The sequence below is a fragment of the Buteo buteo genome, chromosome 10, assembly GCF_964188355.1.
Source record: "Buteo buteo chromosome 10, bButBut1.hap1.1, whole genome shotgun sequence".
Classification (NCBI taxonomy): Eukaryota; Metazoa; Chordata; class Aves; order Accipitriformes; family Accipitridae; genus Buteo; species Buteo buteo.
This window is the reverse complement of record NC_134180.1, coordinates 35,240,876-35,266,022: the sequence shown is the minus strand read 5'-3', so window position 1 is coordinate 35,266,022 and position 25,147 is coordinate 35,240,876. Positions and strand designations below refer to the sequence as shown.

The following is a 25,147-nucleotide window of genomic DNA, read 5'->3' as shown; positions in this document are numbered from 1 at the left end:
CTGCAAAAGACAGTCTAGTCAAAGATAGTTATGACAAAAGTTGACAGCATATGCAGAAAGCACAGCTAGCTAATTGTTGTGATGTTGGGGTTAAGTTGCTGTGATTGAGCATCTTAAGGAGCCTTGCATTTTTTTCTACCCCTCTTTTTTTGCTCTCCTTTTTCCTTTTCAAAAGATGAAATAAAAACATTTGAAAACAGTTAGAAAGGCGCAGAAGAGGAACCGTTTCAGGATAGTAGCTATACTAACCACATGTATACATAGAATAAACAAGTAGAAGCTCAACAAATTTTGACCTGCTTGCAAGCAGAAATTGTTTTATGGATTATATAGATGCAGGTGGTTTTGCCTTGATTCTTATGGAGCCATACCTGAAATAAGAGGTAGTTCTCTCCTCTGCTGAAACCCAAAAAGAGACATTTCTACTTCCAAATAAGTTGTATAAGGAAGTCAAGCCCACTGCATTGCATTCTGGCACTGACAATTGAAAAATTGGATAGTGTTCAGGGAAGATCAGCTGGACTCTAATGTAGAGATTGGTGGGGGTGGACAGCACATGGAAAAAAAGCAAGGGTTGGAAAAAACTGAAACAGCTGCATGCTTATGTTTTGGCCAAGGGAATTCAAAAAAGGATTGTTGTGCACGGATTGTGCACAGGATGAAGAGGAACAATTTGAGCTGGCACATAGGAATATTTGGAAGTATATCATATTGAAACTGAGGGTGGGTTTGGCTGAGTATCAATGATTTCTTGACAGTCATTGGCAGGACGGTCTTTCTCAGGTTAAGTCAGAAGCCCCATTATTTGAAACGATGAAAGTAACTTTAGCAAAACACTCGTGCTGCATCCTACTTACTGCCAATGCTGCCTTGCTAAAAAAGCAAATACTATTTTTCTTTCATATCTCTGTTCCTAGAACAGTATGATTATTATTGAAATGATTAGTTGTCTATCTTTATCGTTCAATAATAATGAAGCAGTGGTACCATAAATAGGTGGGGTAGTCTGGTATGACATTTAAGCTCTGCCATCCATTTCAGTTTCAGAAAGGACAAGAGAATACCTTTTTAGAAAATAACTAATACTGTTCCCGTGTGTCAGAAAAGCCTTGGGAAGAGTGAAACAGGACAAAGACCAAAGCTGTTTATGCTTTCAGTTGCATACAGGCTGGGTAAAGCCAGAAGATTGTTGTCTTCCTCTGTGAAAATGCTAAGCATGGGTTGTGAAATGGCTCCTCTTTATGCTGACCAAAATGAATAACTAGAGTCTCACATTTCTGTTGTCTAGTGACAAGCACAAATTTGAGCCAAGTTCTCCTTTTCTTAAGGTACGGGGGAAAAGTAAAGTGGGACCTTGGCAGGCTAGAAGAGATAGCCGAGACATGGAGAGGTTTGATAGCTCCAGAATCAATAAACTGGCAAAAGGAAGTTCATATAAAGTACATTTAGCTGATGGAGCTATTTGGGAGCTCTTACTGACTGGATTTCTGAAAACCCCTAGTTCCTGTTGATCTGCCTGGTGGCCCAGTGTTGACCTTCCTCAGCCTGTTCTAGAATCCCACCAGCAGACTATTGAAAATACCTTCTTTAAAGCTCGATCCCTTTCCGTAAAAGAAACCCTGTTGTACTCAGCATGCAGAACAATGCCATAAACATGAGACCTTATCCTCACGTTGGCTTCATTTGTTTATTTTGTTGCCTGAGGGAGTGTCCCGAATCTGTTTGCCTGACAACCTTCAACAGCATTCATATTTGCTTCTTATTTTGCTGCCTGTCCTCCTTGTCCCCAAGTAAAGGCATTGGAAAATGAATGGCTGGATCAGTATCTCATTGCTTCGCACTGAGATAAGAAAGGCAACTTTTTTCGGTGGGGCTTCTGCCAACTGGCTGTCCCTGCCCCTCTCTGTCCTCAGAAAGCAGAGCTGCATGCTTGGGGTGGGGAGAGAGGAGGAGATGGGAGAAAGTTTCCCCTCAGATGGATTCCAGTGACTTGAGCAGATAGAGGGCCACAGCTGCTTCACATTTAATTGGAAACAGCCAAATTGCAAGATCAATCCCGGAAGCACCTGTGTCCACGATGACTCTATTGTTACTGGGTTCTCAGAATCGGCTCTGACCTTCTGCCACGCGCAAAGCCCTGACGTACTGCGCACCGTTCTCTCGGCCAGAAAAACATGCAGCAGTGCTCACTTCCATTAGACTGCTCTTTCTGATATTATGCTCAATGCTACCTTCTTTCAGAATGCGAGAATTTAGGACAAGCTTTTATTTCTGCCTATCTGAGAGTTTATTGTAAACTCTCAGAGCTCTGCTGTAGAAATTAATTACCCTTCCTCCTCATGTTTGAACCTCCTGGTCCAGTCAAAGCAACATGTCTTTGCTGTTGTAGCTTATTTCCTTCTTTCTGAAGCAAAGAGCTTCCTCCTTCACCTTTTCCTGTAGCATCCGACAGGTGCGACCCTGGCTCTTCTACTCAGCGTTGGCTCATGGTAGAAGTCTTTGCTCCATTCTGAATGCTTTCTTCCCTGCCACGGGATGAAAGCATACCCCATCCACACAGCAATGCAGCCGTTTCACTCCATCAGGATCCCTGAACTTCACGAGGTGTTATGCAGAGATGGGAAAATGTTTGACGTAACTTTCCTCACAGCCTCAAACTGGTAAAAGTGCTAGTTCAATAGATTAGATCCCAGAAACTTATGGATACCATCAGAGCCCTCAGGAGTCTCCCAGTAGTTGCCAGTTTCCTTGGGATGTCCAAGCAACTTCAGCTTTCTGGTGCCAGCCTGGCAGGGTTACTCCATTCTGTCTAGCTGTTAATATTCAAGATGTGTTTGGGAGGATGTTAAAGTTGTAGTGAAACAAGTAAAATTTATTTAGAAAAGAGACAATTAAAAAAAAAAAAGTTATGAGAGCTGTGATACTTTCATTGGAAACAACTGAGTTAACTGAGGAAAAAAAGAAGATCTGGGGAGGTGTTAGCCCATTCTGAATCCCATCTCTTCTGAGACAGGGAAAAATGCACACTTTTTTTTTTTTTTTTTTCCTGTGGGTGGAATAATCTCCCCATTGGGATGCTGCAGTTCTTAATCCTATTGTAAACCTTTGGATCTTTCACTTGATCTGAACCTGAAGGTCATACTCCCTTCCCTAGCTTTTTTCCCCTCAGAAGAAAAGCAAACTCCTTATTTGGGGGGGTTTCTCTGACAGCATAATTTGCCGTAAGAGGTATATAGGGATTAAATGAGGTTCATCTGCATGCATTGGCAAATTTATTGCCTCATCTAGCATTGGAGAATATGACTACTTAATGCTTAAAATATTTAGTCATGAAAATATGCACATTACATTTTCAGGGGATTCCCACATGTCTTTCAAATATCCTCCTTTGCAATTTAATGATCTTTGTGTCTATAATTACCTTACAGCCACAAAGTCTGAGCCAGTCAAAGTAACTCTTAGGGGGAAAGAACTTGAAGAAAATCTGCAAGATGTGGTAGAGAAACAAAGTCAACTTACAAGTTCTCAGCCATAGAAACTTAATTATCCGGTCACTTCCTGAGCAGCACATTACTTAGGGCCAGTGCATCTGCATGTTCTTTAGGCCACCTTTAAACGCTGAACACCTTCTGAAAGAGTGGAATTTATCAACTTGCCTCAAAAAAAACTCTGGGAAAGAGCAAGATAATTCATGATGTTGGTGAAAGAATACGGAACAAAACTTCTCATGAATTCTGTGCTTGACTAGTTCTCCCAGTGGGACGTTCACTTTTCTCTATAATCAGATTTTATCCTTGGCAAAATTTCTGGTTTCTTTTGAAAAAAATTTTTTGTATTCCATATCATTCTATTCCTTGGGAACTTGCACACAAGGCCACTGGGGAACCTGGGCTTGCTTCTTTTTGCTCAAGGGCAGCTTGCTGGCTGAGCTGTCCTGCAGCCAGTGCTAAGGTTTCTAGGTTTTTTGCTGCTCTGCAGCCCATCAGTTTTAGGAGATCTGTATCTCATACTCCATAAACTGCCTAATAGTCTACTTACAGAGCCTTGGAGACTTCAAAAGTTCAGAGCTAGTTCTTACTTTATTTCCTAGCCAAATTTTGGAGTTCTTGTTTCCATGGGAGAAGCTGATTTTTCATCCTCTTTCTGCTTCCAGCCAAATCTAATACAGATCTTTTCACCTAAGGTCATTAGTACAAGATGAAAATTCTGGTCTATAGTTACTAGAGATAAGGCTGATCCAAACTGCGCTGAAGTCAACAACAAGGCTTCCATCGGTGCCAGTAGCTTTTAGAGGTCATCATTAATATGAGATTGTTGCTAATTCTCTCCTGTCTTTGGTTGTGAGGAGCCATGATGGACTTGGTAGAAAACTAAGAGTATCTTCTCACTGTTGTGTAGATGCTTACTATAATCAATGTAAAAAGACTGGCTTTCCAGAGGACTGCTCATGGGTGTCTTAGCTGGCCCAGCTTGCTTGCAGTAGGTGTCTGGCTGGTTTTAGATGACTAATCATTTTGTGAGATGGGTTCGCCTCCTATTTGAAGGACTTCTGCCCCATTTCCAAGTCGGACAATGGCACTAGACTCATTTAAGCTTTGGAAAAATTGCACCATCCCCTCTCCAGCATTATATTGAAACAGTGAGATCGTGTGAGTTTTGTGTTTGTGTATTCAGCCTGCACTTGTCTTGTGGATTGATGGTCTCTGTCCCAAGTGATACCAATCTGGGCTGAAGTGCAGCTGCACTTTGTAACAGCTCAAGGGGCACAAAGGTATCAAGTGGTATTGTGTGGTTTGAAAGATGTCGTTTATCTAAGGAAGTTTGTGGTCTGTTTGCTGTCACTCTGTCTTTGCAGTGCTGACTTCCCTTACCTTCGCTATCACATTGTCAGGCAAAGAGACCTCACACGTTAGGGCAGATAGCTTTTCCACTGCCAGCGCTGACTTCTTTTCCTTCAGCAAGAGGTGTGTGGGTTGTGTTGCAATCAATATTGCTGCTTGATGCAGTGTGAGTGTAATTGGTAGTAATTTGGCTTGCAGGGAGCTCTTTAACATGCACGAGTTCCTAAAAAAGGAACAGGAAGAAAAGGAGTCGGTGACTTTTTTCATTGACGCTTTGACTTAAAATTCCTTCAAGAATAGTGCCTTAAAAGAAAACAGTTGGGGATACAGTTTTCTACATAGGAATACACTGACAAGTACATTTTCCATCTTTCCTGAGTGATCAGGTGTTCATAGGGACATTCTTCACAGTTCAGATGGTGTTAGAAGCCCTCCAAAACAACATTGTGTGACTGGTGACATGACCAAATGACTCCTTGTGGGTGGATCTTGTTGTGGCAAGCTGTGAAATTTACTGCAACCTTTCTGAATTGCCCCCACAAGTAGAAGGTCACTCTAACATACGTATGCGATGTGTTCTTGTGCCATTTCTTGTCCACTTTGGTGCAGAATAGTCTCACTTTAACAGCTCGTGGTATCTCAGCCAAGCCACGTGACTTCACACTGGCCACAACCCAGCTTTGGGTCTGAAATGACTGTGTGGGTGTCCCTTTAGGAGAACCATGGTGAAGGGTCAGACTGAGGAGCACGTGTATCAGCTGCTTCTCCTAGTTAAGTGCTAGTAGTAGGAGCAGGAATGTCAAAAAAGTAAGTTCTTACAACAGGAGTAGTAAATTAAGAACAGTGAATATATGAAGCACTTGTCACAGTAAATAACTTTGAAGCCAGAATACATTTTCATGTCATAATCATTGAATCATTTTTATGAGAAGTCAAAGTAAATTCATATATAATCTGTAAAGTATATAAAGAGTTTAATTCACCCAGTAAATCATGTATTGGGAATACTGTACCCAGCTCCAGTTAAGATACACTTCAGAGAAGCTTTAAGGTTTTAAAATCCTTCCACAAGCCCAGAACCTTTGGAAGTTTACCCTTCTCTGGAGCTCATGCTCCATGCAAGTGAACATCATGCCAATATGTTTCCCATTTCCTGAGGATTAAACTGCTGTGTTTGATGATTCAGGACTTCCCAAGAAGGCAACTCAGTCACTCGCTCTGTCTGAAGCAGCCTCTGGTGTCTCAGAGGACATGTCTTCTCTTGCGCAGTGATTCATGATTTCAGAGAAGATCAGCTCTCTTTATTTTTTTGTTTTCTTCCCACAAAGTTAATTAATAAAACAGATTTCTATTAGTGGGTGTTGAAAGACTTTGGCTTTCCACCTACACTCCCAAATGTTCTGCATTCCAAGGAGAATGAAAAATGGACCTGTGAATAGAAACAGGAGGGAGGAAAAATGGATCAGATGCTGTATATGGATATAGACACAGTGGCTGGCACTTGATACGATGGAAGAGTATCCTGAATGAAGATGATTTCCTGCAACCATGATTGCTAAAAATACACTACTACAGTAATCTAGTTTCAGAATTAATACATGCAAATTTAGAGAGAGAGATTGGGGCACAGGTTGTGTCTAACAGAAACCAAATTATCTGTTTGGGCCTCCACCTTTACTTCTTGTTCAGGCGGGTGGCCACATGGATGGCAGTTGTTCTGCTGGTGAAAATTGGATCCTTTGCCACTGTTACAGACCTCTGAGACTCCAGTTGGTCAGGAAAAGCTCCTGGAGGATTTACCCTGTCGTGGCCATTGTGGACCTGGCTATGCCCATCTGTCTACCCCATCTGTAGCCCCACCATAGAACAGAATTTTTCATCAGCACCAAGAATTAGCCCAAATTGACACCCAGCACAAAGATAACTCCTGTTGACTTCAGCGAGAAAACAGTTGGTCCCACAGGGGACCAGAGGTGAGAGAAGGACTAGATTTGGGGTGTTTCCCCTTCTACTGCTGTGTGGGACATCAGACCAGCTCACAATTCTGCAGTCCCACTCTCTGCTGGGTGCAGCTTGCAGAGGAAGAGACCCCTAATTTGCTGCTCTTGCTTGTGGGTAAGATCACACTGAAGCCTTTCTCCACTGCCTCCCAGGACACTTGTCAAGTCAGGGATACTAAGATTTTCCTGCTAAACTGCAGCAGCTCAGCAGCAAAGTCGTAGACAGGCTCGGAGCGCTTTGGTATCCAGTGCCCTGTCTGGCCACTAGATTTGAATCTCCTGTCATCTGACCTCAGCTTAACATTTCCAAATTACTCTTGCAAAAATAAAGGCAGTCACAGAAATACCTCTGTCGAGACAGCACGTCCCTGTTTATGTTTGAACGGCCGATACGAATCTGGAGTCCCCAGCGATCAAAGTGCATATTCAGAGAGATGAGCCCCATGTTGTGTTTGAAGTGAGTGCAGCACTTTGAAATAAGGATGGAGCAGGAATAAATCAGGATGAAGGATGTAGGGCATTAACTACTTTACATGAAATCCCTGCTGGAAAGATGTGGCCGGTGTTCCAAAGTTTTCCTTGGAGAGTGCTCGGAAGTTGCATACCAGCCTATTTGTGGAAAGCTAAACAGTTCCCTATTGTCCTTGATGTGAAACGCTTCCCAGATAAACACTTTCCCCCTCCATTGAAGAAAAACGATACAGCCTGTCCAGAGCTCTAACACAGAGGACTACGCTGGACTGCTGCTCAGCCTCTGTGAAGTTGCTGGTTTCTGTTGGCATTGAGCTTTGCGAAAGGCTATAGTTCATATACATGCCAGCATCGTTAAGAAAAGGCTAAGTTATTGACTGAGACTGGGATAATCTTCAAGGGTTTAATAATGTTGTGTGCCCACATCTTTGCGTCTTTGGGTTCATTATACCCCTGGAATGTAAATCCCAATCCACAGTGGCTAAACAAGGTTCACATGGATCTCAAATACTTTTGTGGTATTGTCTCCTCCTGATTTCTGAAGGGGAAAGAAAACATCGCTAGCTGAAATAAAATCACGTGGTTCTCTACAAGGGGAGCAGTAAACCTCTGCTGCTGTAGTGGGTTTAGGTTGTAACATTGCCTGGATTTGTGGCATTTTAAATCATTTTAAGTCATTTTAAGGAATTATTCCTAACACCCACAGAGTCAAGGCATCATATTCCAGCACAAGGAAGATCTAGAAGTCCCTGCCTGAACTTTGGAGAGAAAAAGCTGATTTCTGAAATCAGCAGTGTTAAGAATCAAGGCTAACACCAGGGTAATACTGGGGGTGGTTTGGTCCAGGTGAGTGGGTAGCTCTTCTTCTGCTTCTCCCATCCTGGCAGAGGCAGATCTGAAGGACCTTGTTGTACCCTCACCTCTGGCTCCAGTTTGGGCACACACGTGGTTTTGTTGGGTGCCTTCTTCCTTCCTCCATAGTGCCACCCAGGCTGAAGACCTCTTCCCAGGAGCAGGGGGCCATTCCACTCGTTGACCTACAGTCAATGGATGCAGTAGATGCACAGATTGGCTTTTTGCCACCATTTTGTCAAAGCAAACCTTGCTTTGCATTTGTGGCAAAGGAATCATCTTTCTTCCCCTAGAGGCATGTGATTTCTTGCTAATGTTAAATGAGAATTTTGCACATGTATCAAACTTACATGTAAATTAGTTTTTAGGTCGCAAATGAAATTGGGAAGTGCAACTTCCATTGACATTTAGCAGGCATTGAGGTTTTAAATCCCTGAGGCAATTTTAGAAACATCCCCCTCAAGGAGAAAGGACATTGAGTTGAAAGAAAGCAGAGTTAACAGGGGGTTTGTTTGTTTGTTTTACAAATGCAGCCATAAATTTAGGGCTGTTTCTATGTATTCAAGCATTCATACTGCTAGCAATCATTGCTGAATGGTCAGCAGTTCCCACTCAGATCAGTGAAAGGCAGCAAATGAAATGCACAGGCAACCAGAAGTGTTTTAAATGAGATGATGGAGCAGGAGACTGATTTTATTTTCTTCTTCTTTCACTACTGGGGTGCACTGTCCCACCTCCCTCCCTCTTTACCTCCCCTGCCTTTCCAAGAAAACCCCTGGTCAGTCTGCAAGCGACAGACCTGATGAGGTCTTGGGGTCCTGTGGGGTTTCTAATTGTTGGACTCTAGTATCTAGGAAAGAGCTGAGCTCATACCTGAGCCCTTCCTCATAAAGCCTGACTCCTTCCTGCTTATTTTCATATCAACAAGGACATACACTGTTTTTTGATCTCTGTGCTACTTGGGATAATTCAGTTACAGCTGCCTGTCAGATTGAGTCTTACTAGAGATAAGGGAGGAGACCGAGGGACAGACAGACGCATGTGCGGAGTGTCATCATTTTCTCAGGAAAAGAAGCCTGTGCTTCTCTTCAGAACTAACGTCTCCGTCTCAGCGGGCCTGGTGGGGCAGCCCCAAGCGCTTAGTCTCATTGCAGAGATGAGTCAGATAAATCGTTCTGTGGTTTTAATTAAAACATCTTATGTGGGCAGCATTTCAACAGCACGAGGTGGCAGTTTTGCAGTGTGGCCCATGCTTATCTGTCCACAGTGTTCCCGCAGCCCCACCAGCGCAGTGTCTCTGAATCTTTGCTGTATTTCTTCTCACTGTCCTCATGTGAGGTGGGGAGTTACTCCAGGGCTGGATGGAAAACTGCGGCATAAAGAGTTTTTCAACTCCCTGAGGGAAACTGTGGCAGCGCAACTAGTTTAGCGTTAGTTAAACTACTAACCCCTAAACCACTGAGTGATCCCTCCCCTACTGGGATTTGGTGGGCAGCACTCAGTCCAGGAGAGCTGTGAAAGCATTGGCGGCACTGTGTGCTCCAAATAAATACGAGACACGTCTCGGCCACCGTGGAGCGTGACGCAGAGGTCATCTGAGTCTCCTTCCCAATGCTTGAGGCTCACATGCTCCTCTCAGCACTTTCTTGTACAGAAATTTCCTGTGTGGAGCTGCTTCTAGTGAAAGTAGAAGATTTGTATGGGCATGTGTTTCTGGGCTTAGTGTCGCCTGGTATGTGCCTGTCAATCTCACACTTGTGGTATGGAGACATCACCTATCCAGGATTGATAGGTGCCAGGGTAGACTGCAACAGCAGAAAAAAAAGTCGAGGGCTTTCTGCGTCTGACACGAACCTAACGCAAATAGCGTAGCAGAAAATGGGGTTCCCTAGGGGCCCTTTTGGCTAAGGCAGCATCCCTGACCCGTGCTGTGCATCCAACACTTACAGTGGAAGGTGGTCTGAGACAGAGAGGAGTCCTCACTTATTAAAAGGTGAAGTCCTTAGGGGAGAACTAGCAAGGAGTGATATTCCGTGTGGATTAAGCAGTAGTGGCAAAAGCTGAATTAAGGTTGCAAGCGCAGAAGTTGAACCCTTGCTCCTCCAGACACTTTGAAAATGAAGCGTGTGTTCCAGTGCAGGGCCATGTTGCAGAGACAACCTGATCCCATGAGGTTGGTAGGAGAGCGCTCTCTCCATGGATAGAGAAGACAGTTCACTCTAATAATGTATACTAAAACCCAACAATTTTAAATTACTGAATTATTCTGAGAATGGAAGAGTGATTTTGAGATAAAAAGTCCTCTGCTAGTAAAGGAATATTGGCTTCTCTGTAGTTTGAGCTGGATTACAGCACCGCCTCAGGAGAAGTCCTAGTTTGGTCAGTCTCAAACTGTTCTAGCTTTGTGTAGTGATAAGAAGCTAACGTGACTGCTAGAACCCGTGCCAGATGCCAAGCATAGTTTTGACGAGTCTCTGACGTCTGTTAGACTTGTGATGTTACACGCTTTTCAGTAGCTAGGCAGTGCTACAAATACTAGGCTGTGATACCCTCTCAAACAACTGGCACATAGATAAAGCATTTCCAAGCAAACAAACAAACAAATAAACACAGACTAAGAAAACACACATGCACATACAATGGAGGGAGGAGGCTTCCTAACTGACTTACTGCGCTCTGGGGAGCAGCAGAACAAGTGGTTTTCATTTTCCTGGTGTTTCACTTACTGCCGTGTGGGGTTCTCTTCACGGGAGGAGAGCTGGGCTTAGTCATTGGTTTTGTGTATGTTTGTGTGTGTGTGTATAAACAGTTTATGTAGAAGTTCGGTCTGCTCAAGCTTGTGACAAGAGCTATTTGTCATTCATGTTCACACCCCTGTGAAGGTTTCAACCACTGTCAGTCCCGTCTAATTTATGGTTTTTTCCTTGACAAATTACATCTGCAGAGATTATACGAAGGGCACGTGAGGATTTTGATATCTGTCTGGTCAAGGAAGCTAGTTGGCCTAATATTTCTGCTGGGCCAGCAGAAAGCCCCTGGTAGCCATGCATGGACATTCCCTCCCTTTCCTCCACTGGAAGATGACTGGCACCAGAATTTCTCCAAAGACCCGTCACTCTCCTCCACCTTTTCTCAGCAGAGGCTGTTAGTAGGGGACCTAAGTAGACCTCCATGACACCTGATGGCCAGTGCTAGCTAGTTAGACACAGGAGGAAGGAAGGACCGCCTTTATGCAGACCCTCCTCCTCCTCCTGCATTTTTAGCTGTGTTGGTAACTCCTTGGAGCAGGTGAGCCCCCAAAGCTCCTGTGCAATGAGGTCTACGGCAGAGTTCAGGGAAGGAGGCTGCGGAGGCTCCCACTTTTGTATGGTTGAGTGCTGTGTCACTGCATCCTCGTGATGCTCTGGCTGTATCTGTCTGTCATCAGTACCCTTCACTTGTCAGTTTGCTGAGATGAAGCTCTTTAATGTGTGCGTAGTTTATTTCTGGGATCCTGAAATGTCCCAATAAAAATAATAAAAGACATTGCAATGAAGGAGAGAGATTTTCTGGGGTCAGTGCAAGTTCTCCTGTTTCAAAAGAAGAAGACCGGGGCCCTGTTGTTTGTAACTAATCAATAAGATTTGCCCGAGTTCATTAAAAATCAGTCTTTCTTGTGGTCTCAGATGCCTCGTAGATATTCAATCTGTAGTTCAAGGTTAATCTCATAGGTTTCAATTAACAACCAAAAAAGAGAATATAAAACCTTCTTTTTCTTCCTTAAGGTTTCAGCAGCAATGTGCATGCTTCATTAATGAAGAATTTTAATGAAGGATGGATTTGTCAGACAGAAATAAGTATTTGATACAAAGCAGTTTCATCAGCATGAGTTAATACAGACAGGGAACTCAGTGAAACCAGGCTAATATGGAGAGAGACCTTATGTAAAGTCCATTAACATTAGAGTTGATAGAACAGCATTAGGCATTAAAGCAAGTGGAGTTTGGAGGAAGGCGTCTCCTGCCTTCATCATGTTTCAAGGGCTCTGTCCATTACCGCACAGTAAAAATACCCACAGACAGGCCGAAGTGTTGTCTGAACAGGGATTCTGACAACTGTTTTGTTCTTTTCTTGGAAACACTCAGGCCCTGTGATAAAAACAATGCCAAGGGGCTATAACGGTATTTTGGAGAAAGGCAGACTGACTCTGTGTTCCTTTTTTTAGCTCAGCAGCCATCATGGCTAAGCAGATCAGATGTTTTAAAGTGTCAGCTACAGAGAGGAAAAGTGGATTCAGTGTAACAGAGATGTGAGATCTCTTGCAGGCATGGTCTTCTTGTGGCTCTTTGGTTCCACACTTCTGCCTGCTGCTCACTTTAAGTGGTCCACGTCTCTCTCCTTCTAGTGATAGCAGCTACTTATGTGCCCGCGTTATCTGTCATCTTGCAATTGTAAAAGCCTGGACTGAACAAGGTACTTAAGGAAGACAAGTTGCCATGCTTGTACAGATTTGCGATCCATCCACCCGGTATCTCCTCTCTGCTAGGGCTCAGCTTCAAGAGCATCAGAGGGAAGCGCAGGAAACTGCGCCAGGCGTGCATTGAGTAATCTGTCCTTAGTTTAAGTCTGAAATCAGTGAAAATGTTTTAGTCCCTCAAGCTAGGGATTTGGTACCTTGCTCCGTTGATGTCTCTGTAGAGAGTTTATTTTTAAGATGTGATGGAGAATACGGACTCCTGCAGATGTTTCTTCTCTCCGGAGGATCCAGCAGAGAAGGGAAACCAATTCCCAAAGGAGACAGTCTGGGAGCAGAATTCAATTTGGATTGTAAATGAGTGAGATACAGATGACAGTTGTGTATTAGCTGTAATTCTACTGAGGAATCAAAATCGAGCAGCCAGTTTGGGGGGTGGGGTTTGTCAGTCAGCTTCTTAATCTTGAAACCTGGCTGGATGGCAACTACTGGGATGGAACAAATGCATCCTCACTTTCTTTTCTATGCTTAAACTGAGGTCAGGAATGGTTTGGGAATAACAACGCATGAGATGAGAATAGTTTTGCAACTGAATTAGCAAACCTGCCTTTACGCGCTGCTATAGAGCTCAGTGTCCCAAAAGCTGATGCTGACTAGAGAGGAGCAAACAGCCACAGGCATCAAGAGCTCCATTGGCTTAAAATGGAACTAGGAGAGAGATGAGTTTTGGTGAGTATTTCTAGTTTGATTGCGGCAGCTGGAGGGGAAAGAAGGATTTGTTCAGCCCTTGGCTTGCTTTCCAGCCACTGGAGTCTGAGATTGTAACTGCTGAGATGAGATGGTGGCATTCAGTCACCATCATCCAGTTTCTCAGACACTGCCCAAACCACCATAAATACGCTGTAGAATCAGAACTGGCCCAAAACCTAAGCCCAAACCAAAACTTTGGAAATGTCACGATTAGACCTGAAGAAACTTGATGTTGCAGATCGGGCCGAACTGGGTAAGAGTTTTATGCTTTGCAGAACCTGTTGAATGATGGAAGTTAATTTCCAGCACCTGAAAAATCTGCTGTGTATAATTAATATGACATCACCTCAAAGAAACACAGAAAGATCAGAGAGTTTATAAAGAGGAAACAGAAATTACATTGCCCAGTAATAAGTCCTCCATTTTTCTTTATTAAAGCAATATATATGTGTTTATTAAAAAGTTATTAAAAGGAAAGAGCAATATATTTACTCTTGTTACTAATGGTTTTCAAGCAATAACAGAAAAAAATGTGTGGAATAAAGCTTGAAAATATTCCAGTTCAATAAAAATGCAATCCTAAAGTCTTCTTTTGTGGTATAATACCATCACTTTAGATTCATCAGAAAGCCTGTGTACTCTTGGCAAATTTGGACAGAAGTCAGGATTTCCAATCCAGAGGTAATGCTGATACTCCAACATCTGTTTCTGTCCAAAATCAGGGAGGAAAAGCAGAAATATTGAAAATTCATTGCAAAGTCAGCACTCAAAAATTTATTAGAAGACACTGAAACTTTTCAGTTAACATTATGTGGCAAGTCTTTCAGTGGTACGTGGACATATAGGAGTTGTAATTTGAATGTGAAGTCCTTTCTGTCCTCTGTGAAGTAGACTTCCAGAATGAACCAGATGTCCCAGGACAGCTGCAGAGCTATGTGCTCCCATGTTGAACCAGAATGCTTGAGCAGAAAAGAGCCTGTCTTGATGTATGGGATAGGTATTCTGTCCAAGGATCTTTAAGTACAACTTCCATAAGACAGTGAGGCACCAAAGAGCTGTATTATGAATATTTTGCTTAAACCAAACTACCCAGGCTGAAGTAGCTTAGCACTAAATTGGTATGGTGATAGTAAGACAGTGAAGATTTAGGGAATAGAGTCTGAGGTGAGGCTTTGTGTGTCATGAGCAGAGAAGGTTCTTATTTGCTGTTAATGTGGGAGATGGAAGCAAGAATGGAGGGTCGACCCATCCTTCCTCTGTGGGCACAGCCCATCTTCTGAGGCTGGAGTGTGCAGCTTACAGAGTTTACACTAAAGATGCATGAAAAAAAGATTATTCAGTTCAAGAATTGAACTAACAAATTGAGAAGGGGAAATAAGTTCAGAGCAATCTGAAGTGGAACATTTTGAGGACATTTTTGAAGGCAGGGGTTGAGTTTTGTTATTTTTTTTGTCATTTTTATTTAGTAGTTGGGTTTTCCTTTTTAATTGAGATCAATTTTTAAACAAAAAAGGTCACTTTGTAACATTTAAATCTTTGAAAACAGAAGACAAAAAAATCAAAAGCTTTGCTCAGAAAGTGCTGAAATGAAATATTTTGAGTTTTCTGAAATAAAAGAATTCATATGAAAATGTGGAAATGGCATGTTACAAATGTTTCAGCTGTCCTCTCTTTTTTCAGCAAATTCAACTGCTTAAGTTGCAGAAAGCTTGCATTTCTTCTCCTATGCCCTAGATCAGATCCGCTTATAATGAAATTGAATAGATAACAAAAGTATTACTCACTTCTCTTATTTTATAGTTTCTCAAACTGGGAAGGAAAACATCACCATCTATGGGAATATCTTGACCTCACAAGCTTTTCACTTCATTTATGCACATAGTTGAGGGTTTGCATATATATGTGTGTATACCGAGGACCAAATGCCCTTTCAAACTAAGGCCGCAGTTCTCGAACAACACTGATTCTTCCCAGAGAAATAGTCTGACATGGATTCTGAGTCCAGAGATACCATCCAAGTTTGGAGTCAACTGTAATCTAATTTAACAACTTCACCTAATTTAACTGCTCATGAGATGTAGTTGACTCTGGTACAAAAATGAAAAAAACAACTTTGTTTCCAGATTCTGTTAAGAAATGAAAATGCTTTAACTTTAGCTTACAGGCCTAAGGCAACTGCATCCTAAATAAAATAACCTCATTATAATTAAGCCAATCGGTTGAGGGTATGATCAGGCTTTTCACAGGTATTCTCTTTTGCTGTCTCTTGAGGCCAAATTCATCCTCAGTAATTTATGGCACTTATCTGAAGCAGCTCAGATAAGTTAGGTATGGGGAGAATCTAATTCTCCAATCTCTTCTTTGGATTTACTCTCTTTTGCAGTAAAACAAATTTATATATATATATATATTTATGTATATATGCTTTCATCCTGAAGGGGATGAACTTCGTGGTGGTATGCACTGATGTCACCTCGTTATGTGAGAGACCGTGGTCTAAATCCATACTCCACTAGCAAGAGGCCCTATAAGCGATGCTGGGGTGGGTTAGGATTTCTGCCTGGTTTTCTGTTCTCCTTTTGTTTGCTGCTCTCCCAAGAGCTTTGAAAATCAGACTTTCAACCTAGCATGGAAGAGAAAAAAAATGTAAAACTGCTTGTGGGACAGGACATTCTGGTGCCCGTCTTGTGGGTGTGCATCACTGCTCTCTCTGAGAGATGTGTAAGGATAAAAAAGCAAGAAGCAGATGTCTCTGTGGCCTGTGGCAAGGGGAGCGAGGATGCGTGCAAGGGACTGACGAATTCCTGCCTTGACAAAGACTTCCAAACTGGAATTTATGAGAACCCGTCTATAATAAAATGCTCTTTACTTAGTGTCTGGCTGTCATCCGGGCGCATCCCAAGAACAGTGGCACAAGGATAAAGCTGCCACATCACACATTCCTTGCTATCACCACAGCTTCTCTTTTGATGAAACAAAATCTTTCCTTGTCTGACAGTTCTGAAAATTGAAGCAAGAAAACCTCAGCAATGTTGCTGTACTTGGAAGCGCGTGCGAAGCATGGCAGTCTTCTGAGCAAAACTTTTCCATTGCTCGCGCTACAAAGACAAGATGCAAGTAACAAATTGGCAAACTTGCGTTTTAGAAGATTCTGCACATATCTGAGGGAACAGAAATGTTACCGCAAGATTGCTGAAAAAATAGATTGATGATTTGGTTGTGTGGAAGATGTGTATGGTCAGCAAAGGCACGTCCTCTCTCACGAGCTAAAGCAAGGGCAAATTCCTCGCCCTGCTGAAGCCCAGGGAAGGCTTGACGGGACTTACCCCAAACGTTATTCGCATTACTCCAGCAGGGTCAGTGGGCAGAGGCAGTAGTGGGGTCCACCCTGCCCGGTGGTGCCCTCAGACAATTGTCAATGAGTTGGTTGTTGGGAAAATCCCTGTTGGTGGGACGAGGTGCGATGAAAGGTGCCGTGTTAACACCACGCAGCCTCCTCCACCGGTGGGGAAAGGTGGGTTATTCGCAAGGGTCGTTCAGAGCGGGAATGAAATGTGGATGCTCTGATTCACCTGGTTATCCAGCCCGGAGATGGTCACGGCCCTCTGAGCTGCAGAAATTGGATACCTGATGTCAGGGGTAGGAAGATGCTTGCCTAGGCAGGGAGAAAGGCATGGCCGGACTGCCAGGTGGCTTGGGGTTGATGAAAGTGGGACCTGGGCAATTTTAAGCCTGGGAATTATTAAAAGAAGCTATTACAGGACTTCATGATGTTAATGTCATTGTTCTGATCAGGTCCACTCGATAACCCTAGCAAATCCTGATGATGAGTCGATTTTCTATTGTCAGTGCCAGCACAGAGCGACACTAGAGACCACAGGGCAGAGAGAGAAATGGTGAGACAGCCTAATGGAGCGTACAGCTCAGCCTAAACTACTTGCGTGTTTTGTTCTGTTCTTTTAATTCTTGAAAAGAATTAGAAAAGGATGGCGAATTTCACCAGAAGTTAAACAAAACCACAGGGGTCTTTGTCTGTGGATTAAGCATTTTCAAGAACTAGCAAGAATAAATGTTTCCCTGTTTTCATTCTGTTTTCTGTACCTTAGGACCAAGCCACATAGGATATTTGCTGAGACTCCCAAGTTTTCTTATTTGGACTCTGTTATTTTAGAGAACTTGTTTTGCAGAACTGTGCATCCCAGGGAAGGAAATTAAGGTCAGAGATGAGAAAAACCCACCTAAGGGCCTGAAATACTTTTAGTTTCTCAAAGACCACCCTGTGTGGGAATGATAGATTAAAAAATGGGTGGAACCTCTAAGCCTGGAGTTGTATAAAGTTATTCAAGAAAAATCGCTGAGATCTTTGTGTGGACCAAGATATTTGGGTGGTACTTTCTCACTCTTTCTTCAGAAGAGGCACTGTGGCCTCACAAACTGAAAACTAGCCCTGCTTTTTCTCTGGCTTTAAAAATAACTATGTATCTTGAAAAGCTGTCTCAGCAGTAGTGAAGGAGTGGAAAAAAAAGTGTATTATATCCCCATGGTTTCATACAGTGCAGCTGTGCTAACAGAGTGTATTGAGACTGAGACCAAAGGGAAGGCACGAAATAGTCCATGAAATGATCAGTTGAATCTAACAGTAAAGCTTCACGCAATGGGGAGATCTATAGTTGGGGTATCCTATTGCAGATGGGAGGTTTTGTCCTTTATTTTTTCTTTAGGGGGAAAAAAATCCAGAATATTAATAAATTCAAGCCCTTTGTATTAATAAATTTTTTGCTGAAATCAATGGGAAAGTTATTTTCTGATGGAAGTCTACCTTACTTTGAATTAAAATCTTTAAATATTCTTACAATATATTTGGATTAAATACCCATATTCTGTGGGATTAAAAGTTTTGATTTTACTTCTGGCTGAATGTCTGTAGGATGGTGATCAGATCTGAAAACAACCAGGCCTCTGGATTTATTAAATCAGTTTAAAAAAAAATTCATTTTTTGGAAAGAAGCGAGCGTGCATCAACGTACAGCCTTCAACAGTCCCTCCTAGGTCTTGGGGTAATTATTAGTAGTACAGGAATAATGGACCAAGTATCGACCAAATGTAATATGCAGTTGCCACAGTGGAGCTATTCCCCCTGCGTCAACTCTAAAGTACAAGTGGTTAGTTTATAACCCTCTTTAGGTTACAGCATTTTAATGTTTCTTCAGTGTTTATTTATTCTCTTCCCAAAGAATGTTCTGAAATATCGAGTTTACAACCTGTGGCTCATGTGATGGTAGTGGAAACAATTAAGCTAGAAGCTTTCAAAGCCACCACTGGGATTTTGATGCCCAAACTCATTAATTTTAATAAGAAGTGAGCTGCCAGTCGTCTTAAGTGGTTTCTAAAATCTCAACCCATAAAAACACCTCTCTACTGGTTCCAGTTTACTAGGAGCTCAGAGCAAGGTAAACACGTGTAACAAAATAGTAGGTGTTAAAAGGTGGAAAGTATGTGTTCAGATGGCTCTAAGACCGTTCAAGGAACCAAACGGCGGCCCCAGCCTTGAGCTGGCAGATGTGGGCTGACGTGGGGGCTGCTCCTCCCTTCAGCCTCTCAGGGAATTACTGACTGATCAGAACACGAGGCACAGTTTCAGTGGCAAGGAGAAGAAAGTCAATGGAAACAGAAATCTTGGCAACAGCTCAGTTCCAGCTGTGATGATCACATTGTTTGTCTACTTTGGGTAGTGCTCTTCCCCCCAGTGTGCTGATGGACGGCTGGGTTGCAGAGGCAGACCTGGGTGAATTCACACCACACAGTGAAGAGCAGAGGTGTCCAGAGCAGGACCAGAATGTCTTTGGGCAGTATCAACCAGCTTGTATTCCCATTGCTTTGGCATAAGTGCAGCAGGCGATGAGGCCGGGGCTTTCTTGCCACCCGTTGCTGCCTGCTGCCATTGCAGTTACCCACAGGGTGTTTGTAGATTCTTGGCCCAAGTCCTTCCTACCTGCCTAACCTGTCCTACCCAAGTTCATACTGTTGTCTTCCAAGCTGCTAAATGGCTGCATTTGCATGCTGATACTTCACTGATCCACCATCATGGTTGGATAAAAATTAAGAACTGTCTGCCTGAGGCACCCACCCAATGCAGACCTATGAGAGCCTTTCGTTTTACATGAGTCTGGAGATGACTTTGCTTCAGCCATGAGCCTATGTCACAGCCTAAGAAGTCTTGAAGGCTTTGGAGAGCAGCAGGATCTCACAAAGAAAGGTGCTGCACTGATGAAAACTCATCCTTAACGTGAATCATGGAAGAAAGTCTTGATGGAGAAGAAAAATCCAGAACCAGCAGATCTCTGTGATGTAAAATAGAGCATGGAGTGAGTATGAATGAGTTTGAAAAGGACTCATTCCGAGTCTGAATGCTAGGAAAAATATGAGATTTTCTTGTGTATTTTATTAAGAAAGCAACTTTGGAGAATTTTAGGATTAGTTTAAACAAGTGCCTTTCTTTTCTGTCTGTCATATGATCTCTGAAGAGCTTCATTAGTGTTGGCTACAAGTGACAAAGTTACTGCAGTTTTTGCCAGTGAGTCTCATAGTAGCAAGGATTAATTATCAGTAGCTACTCAAAGGACCTTTGGGTGAAACACAATGCAGTGGAAATAGAGATGACCATCTTGACTGCTATTGTAATGGACTTCAAAAAAACCAAAAAGAAAAAAAAACCTGCCATTAGTAGTAGATGTGACTTTTTTGGTTGAGAACAAAATGTTCCATAAATGAAACATGTGGTTTCACTTGCAGCACATTTTGTACATTGTCACCAATGAAGTTCAGGATTTTTTATTACTTTTTCATTAAAATGTCTTACTGGTTTCACTCAGGAGGCAAAACTTTTCACGTGGCTTTAATTGTTTCTGTCATAAAAGTCATAGCATCCATGTAATAGAAATAGTTTTGCAGACCACAGCTTCATACTGCCTATTAATTCTCTTCCATTTTCTGTACCTACAAGTCACTGGGCCATCCCAGAGACAGAAAAAGTTCCTCTCTTGCAGTTAAGACCAAACAGGAACTTCTGCTGAAGTTAGGGTGAAAAAAATCACTTTCTGTCAGTACTGGTTTATTAGATTTTTGTTTCAGGTATCTTAGTTCACAAATGTAAGTTCACAGGGCTGCATATCAAAGGACAAAGTTTGTATTGACTTTTTTCTAAAATTAGTGAAACTCTAGAAGATGAAAACAATAAAAGGGCTTTTTCTGCATAGTTCCAGTCAGATGCAAGAGGTGGTAGTATTTCAAACAGGAGTGAAGAGCTCTGGCAGTATTGTTTCAAGGTGGCTTTGGACAGGTCATTTACCCCCTTTTTTGCTTCATTTCTCCATTATACAAAAACTGCTGGAGTTCAGGTCTCACATATCCCATCCCAGCAGCCTAGCTATTAGACCATGCTTCTGTCATCAGTCTGGGCTTCCCTGTCAGCAATCCTAACTCAGATGAACAAGCGTAATTAGTGTTGCAGTCAAAACAGTGACTTGTTTTCCACAGATTATATCCAAAGTTGAAAAAAAAAAAGAAGGGAACTAGTGTTATCCCATTAATTTAAGATCAGCTGCTGTTATGGTATCTGTTTTCCTCAGAGGGAGTCACAGTTTCGCCATTTAACCTTCAGCCCGGCGGGGGAGGTGACGTTGACCCCTACCATAGCCTCTAAAGCCTGTAAGAAGTAATTAAAATGCCAGAAAACAGCCATAGCATATCAACTGCCTTTTCCCCCTTTCTCAGTTTAGTGTTTATTTGAAAGCTTGCTAGGAAATGCCACTGCTGTCTTTAGTGGCTGCCTCAGAGCAAAAACCTTTCTCCCTGTACACCTTCTTAGCAGTCAGGAGCACCCACCAAGTAGCGTAGTCCTCTGCCTTCACTTTTTTCTTAGCACGATCCCTCGCTTATTCATCAAATGTTTCACTGTTGTGGTTTGCAGTTCAAGGATGACAAAGCCAAGCCCAGCCTTGGAAAGGTCCTCAGCAACAGCCCTGCCCGCTGTGCAGCTTTCTGAGCAGGTCCCGCTGACATCGCCTTCCCTGAAGCCCCTGCAGATGGACGAAGAAGACAGCCTGTCTCCTCACCTCCTGTTGCCAGATAGCATCAGCCAGCTGGAAGAGTTTGGGAGGCAGAAGAAATGGCACAAGAAGCAGCACAAACACCATCGCCAGAGGCAGTTCAATGATCTCTGGGTTCGGATAGAAGACAGGTGAGTCATTATTTTTATGGTCCCTGTCCTCTTCCTGCTGTCTCCTAACTCGTTGCTCTTTACAGATCCCAGCTCTTGTCGATTAGACCCTAAGGAGGGTTGAAGAAAGGCTAAATGGGAGAGACAGGGAGTGAGGTGATGGTTTTGGAGCCTAATGAAGAACTAGGAGGAAGGCTTGTAGGCATGTTTGATCTAAAAGTAAAGAGAAAAAAAGCTAATGCTTAGAATATTTAAAATACACAGAAGCAAAGACTTGTCAGAGTAAAAACAGGAAAAAAATTAGAATGGAAAATATTCTGTGTTTGCCCTCTTTCTTCCAATAATTATTTTCTAATCTTTACTGTCAGTTTTCAGCCCCAAAACTTGCCCATTTTCCAACCATGCAGAATATTCCTGGGAGTTTTTAAGATTCTGACATATCTGACTTTCAGTCTTCTTAACTATGTTCTGGGGCTGAAATGTTTTAACTCTCAGACTGCATTGAAAACAGCAAACAGGCAAAATGAAGTATTTAACTAAGGCCTCTATGTGAAGAGAATGGAGGTAGGCACATTTCTGTGGCCAATCTTGAGCCGAGGTTAAAATCTCCAATTCGGTGTTTGAATAAGAACCTTCATGTTTGACCAGGGCTTCTCGATGTGTGCTTTTAGGATTCCTGGGCAATTTATTCTGCCACCTCTAAAACTGGGAAAGCTCAGTGCTTTTATCTAGGCCGAGTCATGGGCAGATAAACAACCACAATGTTTATAGATCTCCTAACAAGTGAAAGGAATGAAATAATCTGTTGGGAACTGGCTGCTTGCCTATACTTATAATAATTGTCTTTGAGCATTGGTCTTATTCCCATTTTCCTTGCAAGTATAGTGAGTCAGAGTCTCTCATAGGCTTCTCCCTTTGCTAAGGAAAAAACTCCTCATATTTGTGGTTTGTTTCTTGGGGTTTTTTTAAAATTTTTATTCATTCTTTTTAATGGAGCAGTTGCCTCTTCTGTTTTTTTGTAGTTTATTGTATTCTGAGGGTGAGTGCTGTAAGAGTTGTTATTAAGGTGGTGCATATTAATCTTAACGTAGTAAGGCTATTTCTGAGGTTACTGCCAGCCTTGGTAAGAAGGATTCATGTGTTTTGTTCTTAAAGTGTGTTCAGTGGTTGGATCCTCCCCACAGAGGATGTTTAAGCATGAACTAAGAGGCATTTGGTTCAACATAGTTGATTGCCTCAAGGACAAGGGACTTTTCCCTTTTTCTTCTACCTGGGTGCCACCAAGTCATGGTGTCCTATGATGTCCCAGCATTTCACAAGGGTGTCTGGTCCAGCTCACCATATGTGTCATACAAGTGAGGTGCTTAAATAGATCTGGTGGGAGCCTGGCAGTTAGGCACAATCCTTCTGCCCCCATACTATCCATCCAGAAAGGATATTGGGCCTGATATGGCTGTGGATATGTGCCACTGGGGGCTTAAAACAGTAGTGCTTCCATAGCTTTGGCGGACTTTTGTGCCTTTTGCTGTTTTTATTTCAGTAAGAAATGTTCCTAGGAAAAGTATTTAAAAGGGTAGTTCCCCAGGTTAGAGTTAAATTATTCACTCTGTGCTCCTGTGAGATTTCATCTGAATCAAAACCTTTTAACCCTCTACTTCCATTTCATAAGGATGGAGATTGGGATAAGGAAACATAAGTTTTTGCTCCCACCATGCTGGTGATGAACCAGACACTGTGTGTTGCCTGCCTTGCTGAAAGATCCCAGGGAGATATTAGTGGGAGATCACAGCCCTAGAAATGAGGAAAGGCTGGAAGAAGGGAAGTCTGCCTTAGTGCTTTCAGATGGTTTTAGTGCTTCTACAGTTCTGGAGTAACTTCTGGTGTTTTCCTGGAAACAAAACAAAACAAAAAATACAAACTGTTCAGCTAAATCAGAGACTCACAACCAGCTCTGGTTTCTCCATAAATTGGATGGGGTCTCAACTTTCATAAACCAGCTGCTGCATATTGTGCTTTTGGCAGTTGGGTTTCATCAACATTAATTGCAAGCTGGACCTTGCACAAGGCAATAAACAGTGAGTTCTTTCTAACTAGTTCCTTTCTGATTGGCAAGAAAAGAGCAGAAATGTGTGCCTGTCACCAGACTTCGTAGCATGATCATTCTTGGGGGGAAACAGCTAGGATGGCTAATAATATGGGCAACGAAGTGTTACCTGTGCAGGAGAGAAGCATGTGAACTTATATTGTATTGCCTCAATAATGTTCACCAGCACTCAACAGTGAGACTGTTAGCATTCATTTTTGGAGGATAATCAGTGTACTAGAAGGTCACACTTTGGCCTGTCCCATAGATCCATTGTGCATTTGCATATACTTAAATTGGAGACCCCCATGTTCTCTATATGGACTGAGGTCTCTGCATATAGTATTACCTTGAGCCTATGGCCCCGTATTTCCAAATGGGTCTTCCTCCAGTTTGAGTTTCCTAACTCACCTGTTGTCACCTGAAACTTCACTTGTTCACCTTTGAGACAAAGTAGAGGGATTTAGGTCATTGTTACGGCTTTTGGGTGAAAGCTGCATAAAACTCATTGTTTCCAGGCAAGGTCTCCAGAATTCAGCTGTTTGAGCTGCCATTCAACCTGAAAAGTCAAAGAGAAATATACAGGTGGAGGACAAATCCAGGCAAATTTAAACCAGATTATTGATTCTTGTATGAACCTCATTGAACTGTGAAATGACTGTGGTTCATACAGCTCTTTTCCAAAGCTTTATTGACCGTGGATTAGAGGACTTTATGAGCCATGAATTGCAGGGCTTTTATGGACTACGCATTTGTAGGCTATCTCATACACTTCCATGGAAATCTTGGGGTGTTTTTTTAAGCTACCAACACAGAAACAAAGGAAATGAACACAGGAGAACAATCTTAAAGGAACATCAAAGGTCTGACTCCAACCTATAAAAGCCAGGAAATCCATAATTAATGGTTCCACTAAGACTTCAGCTCACGCAGTCGTTCGGGTCTGATCTGAGGTTATAGCTACAATCTGAAATGGCCTTGTGAAAAATGAGTCATCATTTAATGTCACACATCATTATTAGTATTTACTTTCAGTTATACCTTGGAGATTGTCCTTTCCTTTTTGTTCTGTCTTAACAGCTGAGGCATTTGAGTTGGCACCCCTGTGTGGACGGTTTTTAGATTTGTGTGTCGGAGGGTTAGTACCGCTGTGGAGGACGAGAAAGCTTCTGCTCTGTCTTCTCCCTGTCTTTGACAGAGCTAAGATTTGCTGATCTCCTGGGTAATCGGCTACACTGAAGGCTATTAAAAAACAAAATATCCTGATGAAATGTGTGGTTTCCTCTCCCTTCTGCCTCCTTCCCCCAAAATCTAAACAAAATGAAAAAGCCCTGCCTGGCTGCAGTTTGTGTTTGAAATTGTTTGTCAAGAACAAAATTAAAAGGAGATTTCAAGTAGCGGGATTTTTTTCTTTAATGACTTGATTTTGCAGAAATGTGCAGATCTGAAGTCTGTCTTTGGGAGGGATTTGAACTTAGA

At 42.5% G+C, this 25,147-nt stretch overlaps 1 protein-coding gene across 2 annotated transcripts in view; it reads left to right on the top strand.

Moving 5' to 3' along the window:
- The window catches only part of TRABD2B (TraB domain containing 2B), a 298,250-nt gene that overhangs the window by 252,116 nt on the left and 20,987 nt on the right, over positions 1–25,147 (top strand). Inside the window, exons 6-7 of one of the 2 annotated variants that reach the window (XM_075037066.1) lie at positions 21,337–21,606; positions 24,749–24,880. In XM_075037066.1, coding sequence (XP_074893167.1) covers positions 21,337–21,606; positions 24,749–24,752 — 274 coding nt within the window. In that variant the 3' untranslated portion in view covers positions 24,753–24,880. Of the gene's footprint in view, positions 1–21,336; positions 21,607–24,748; positions 24,881–25,147 lie in introns of those variants that run through there. The other variant, XM_075037065.1, reaches the window with a different exon arrangement.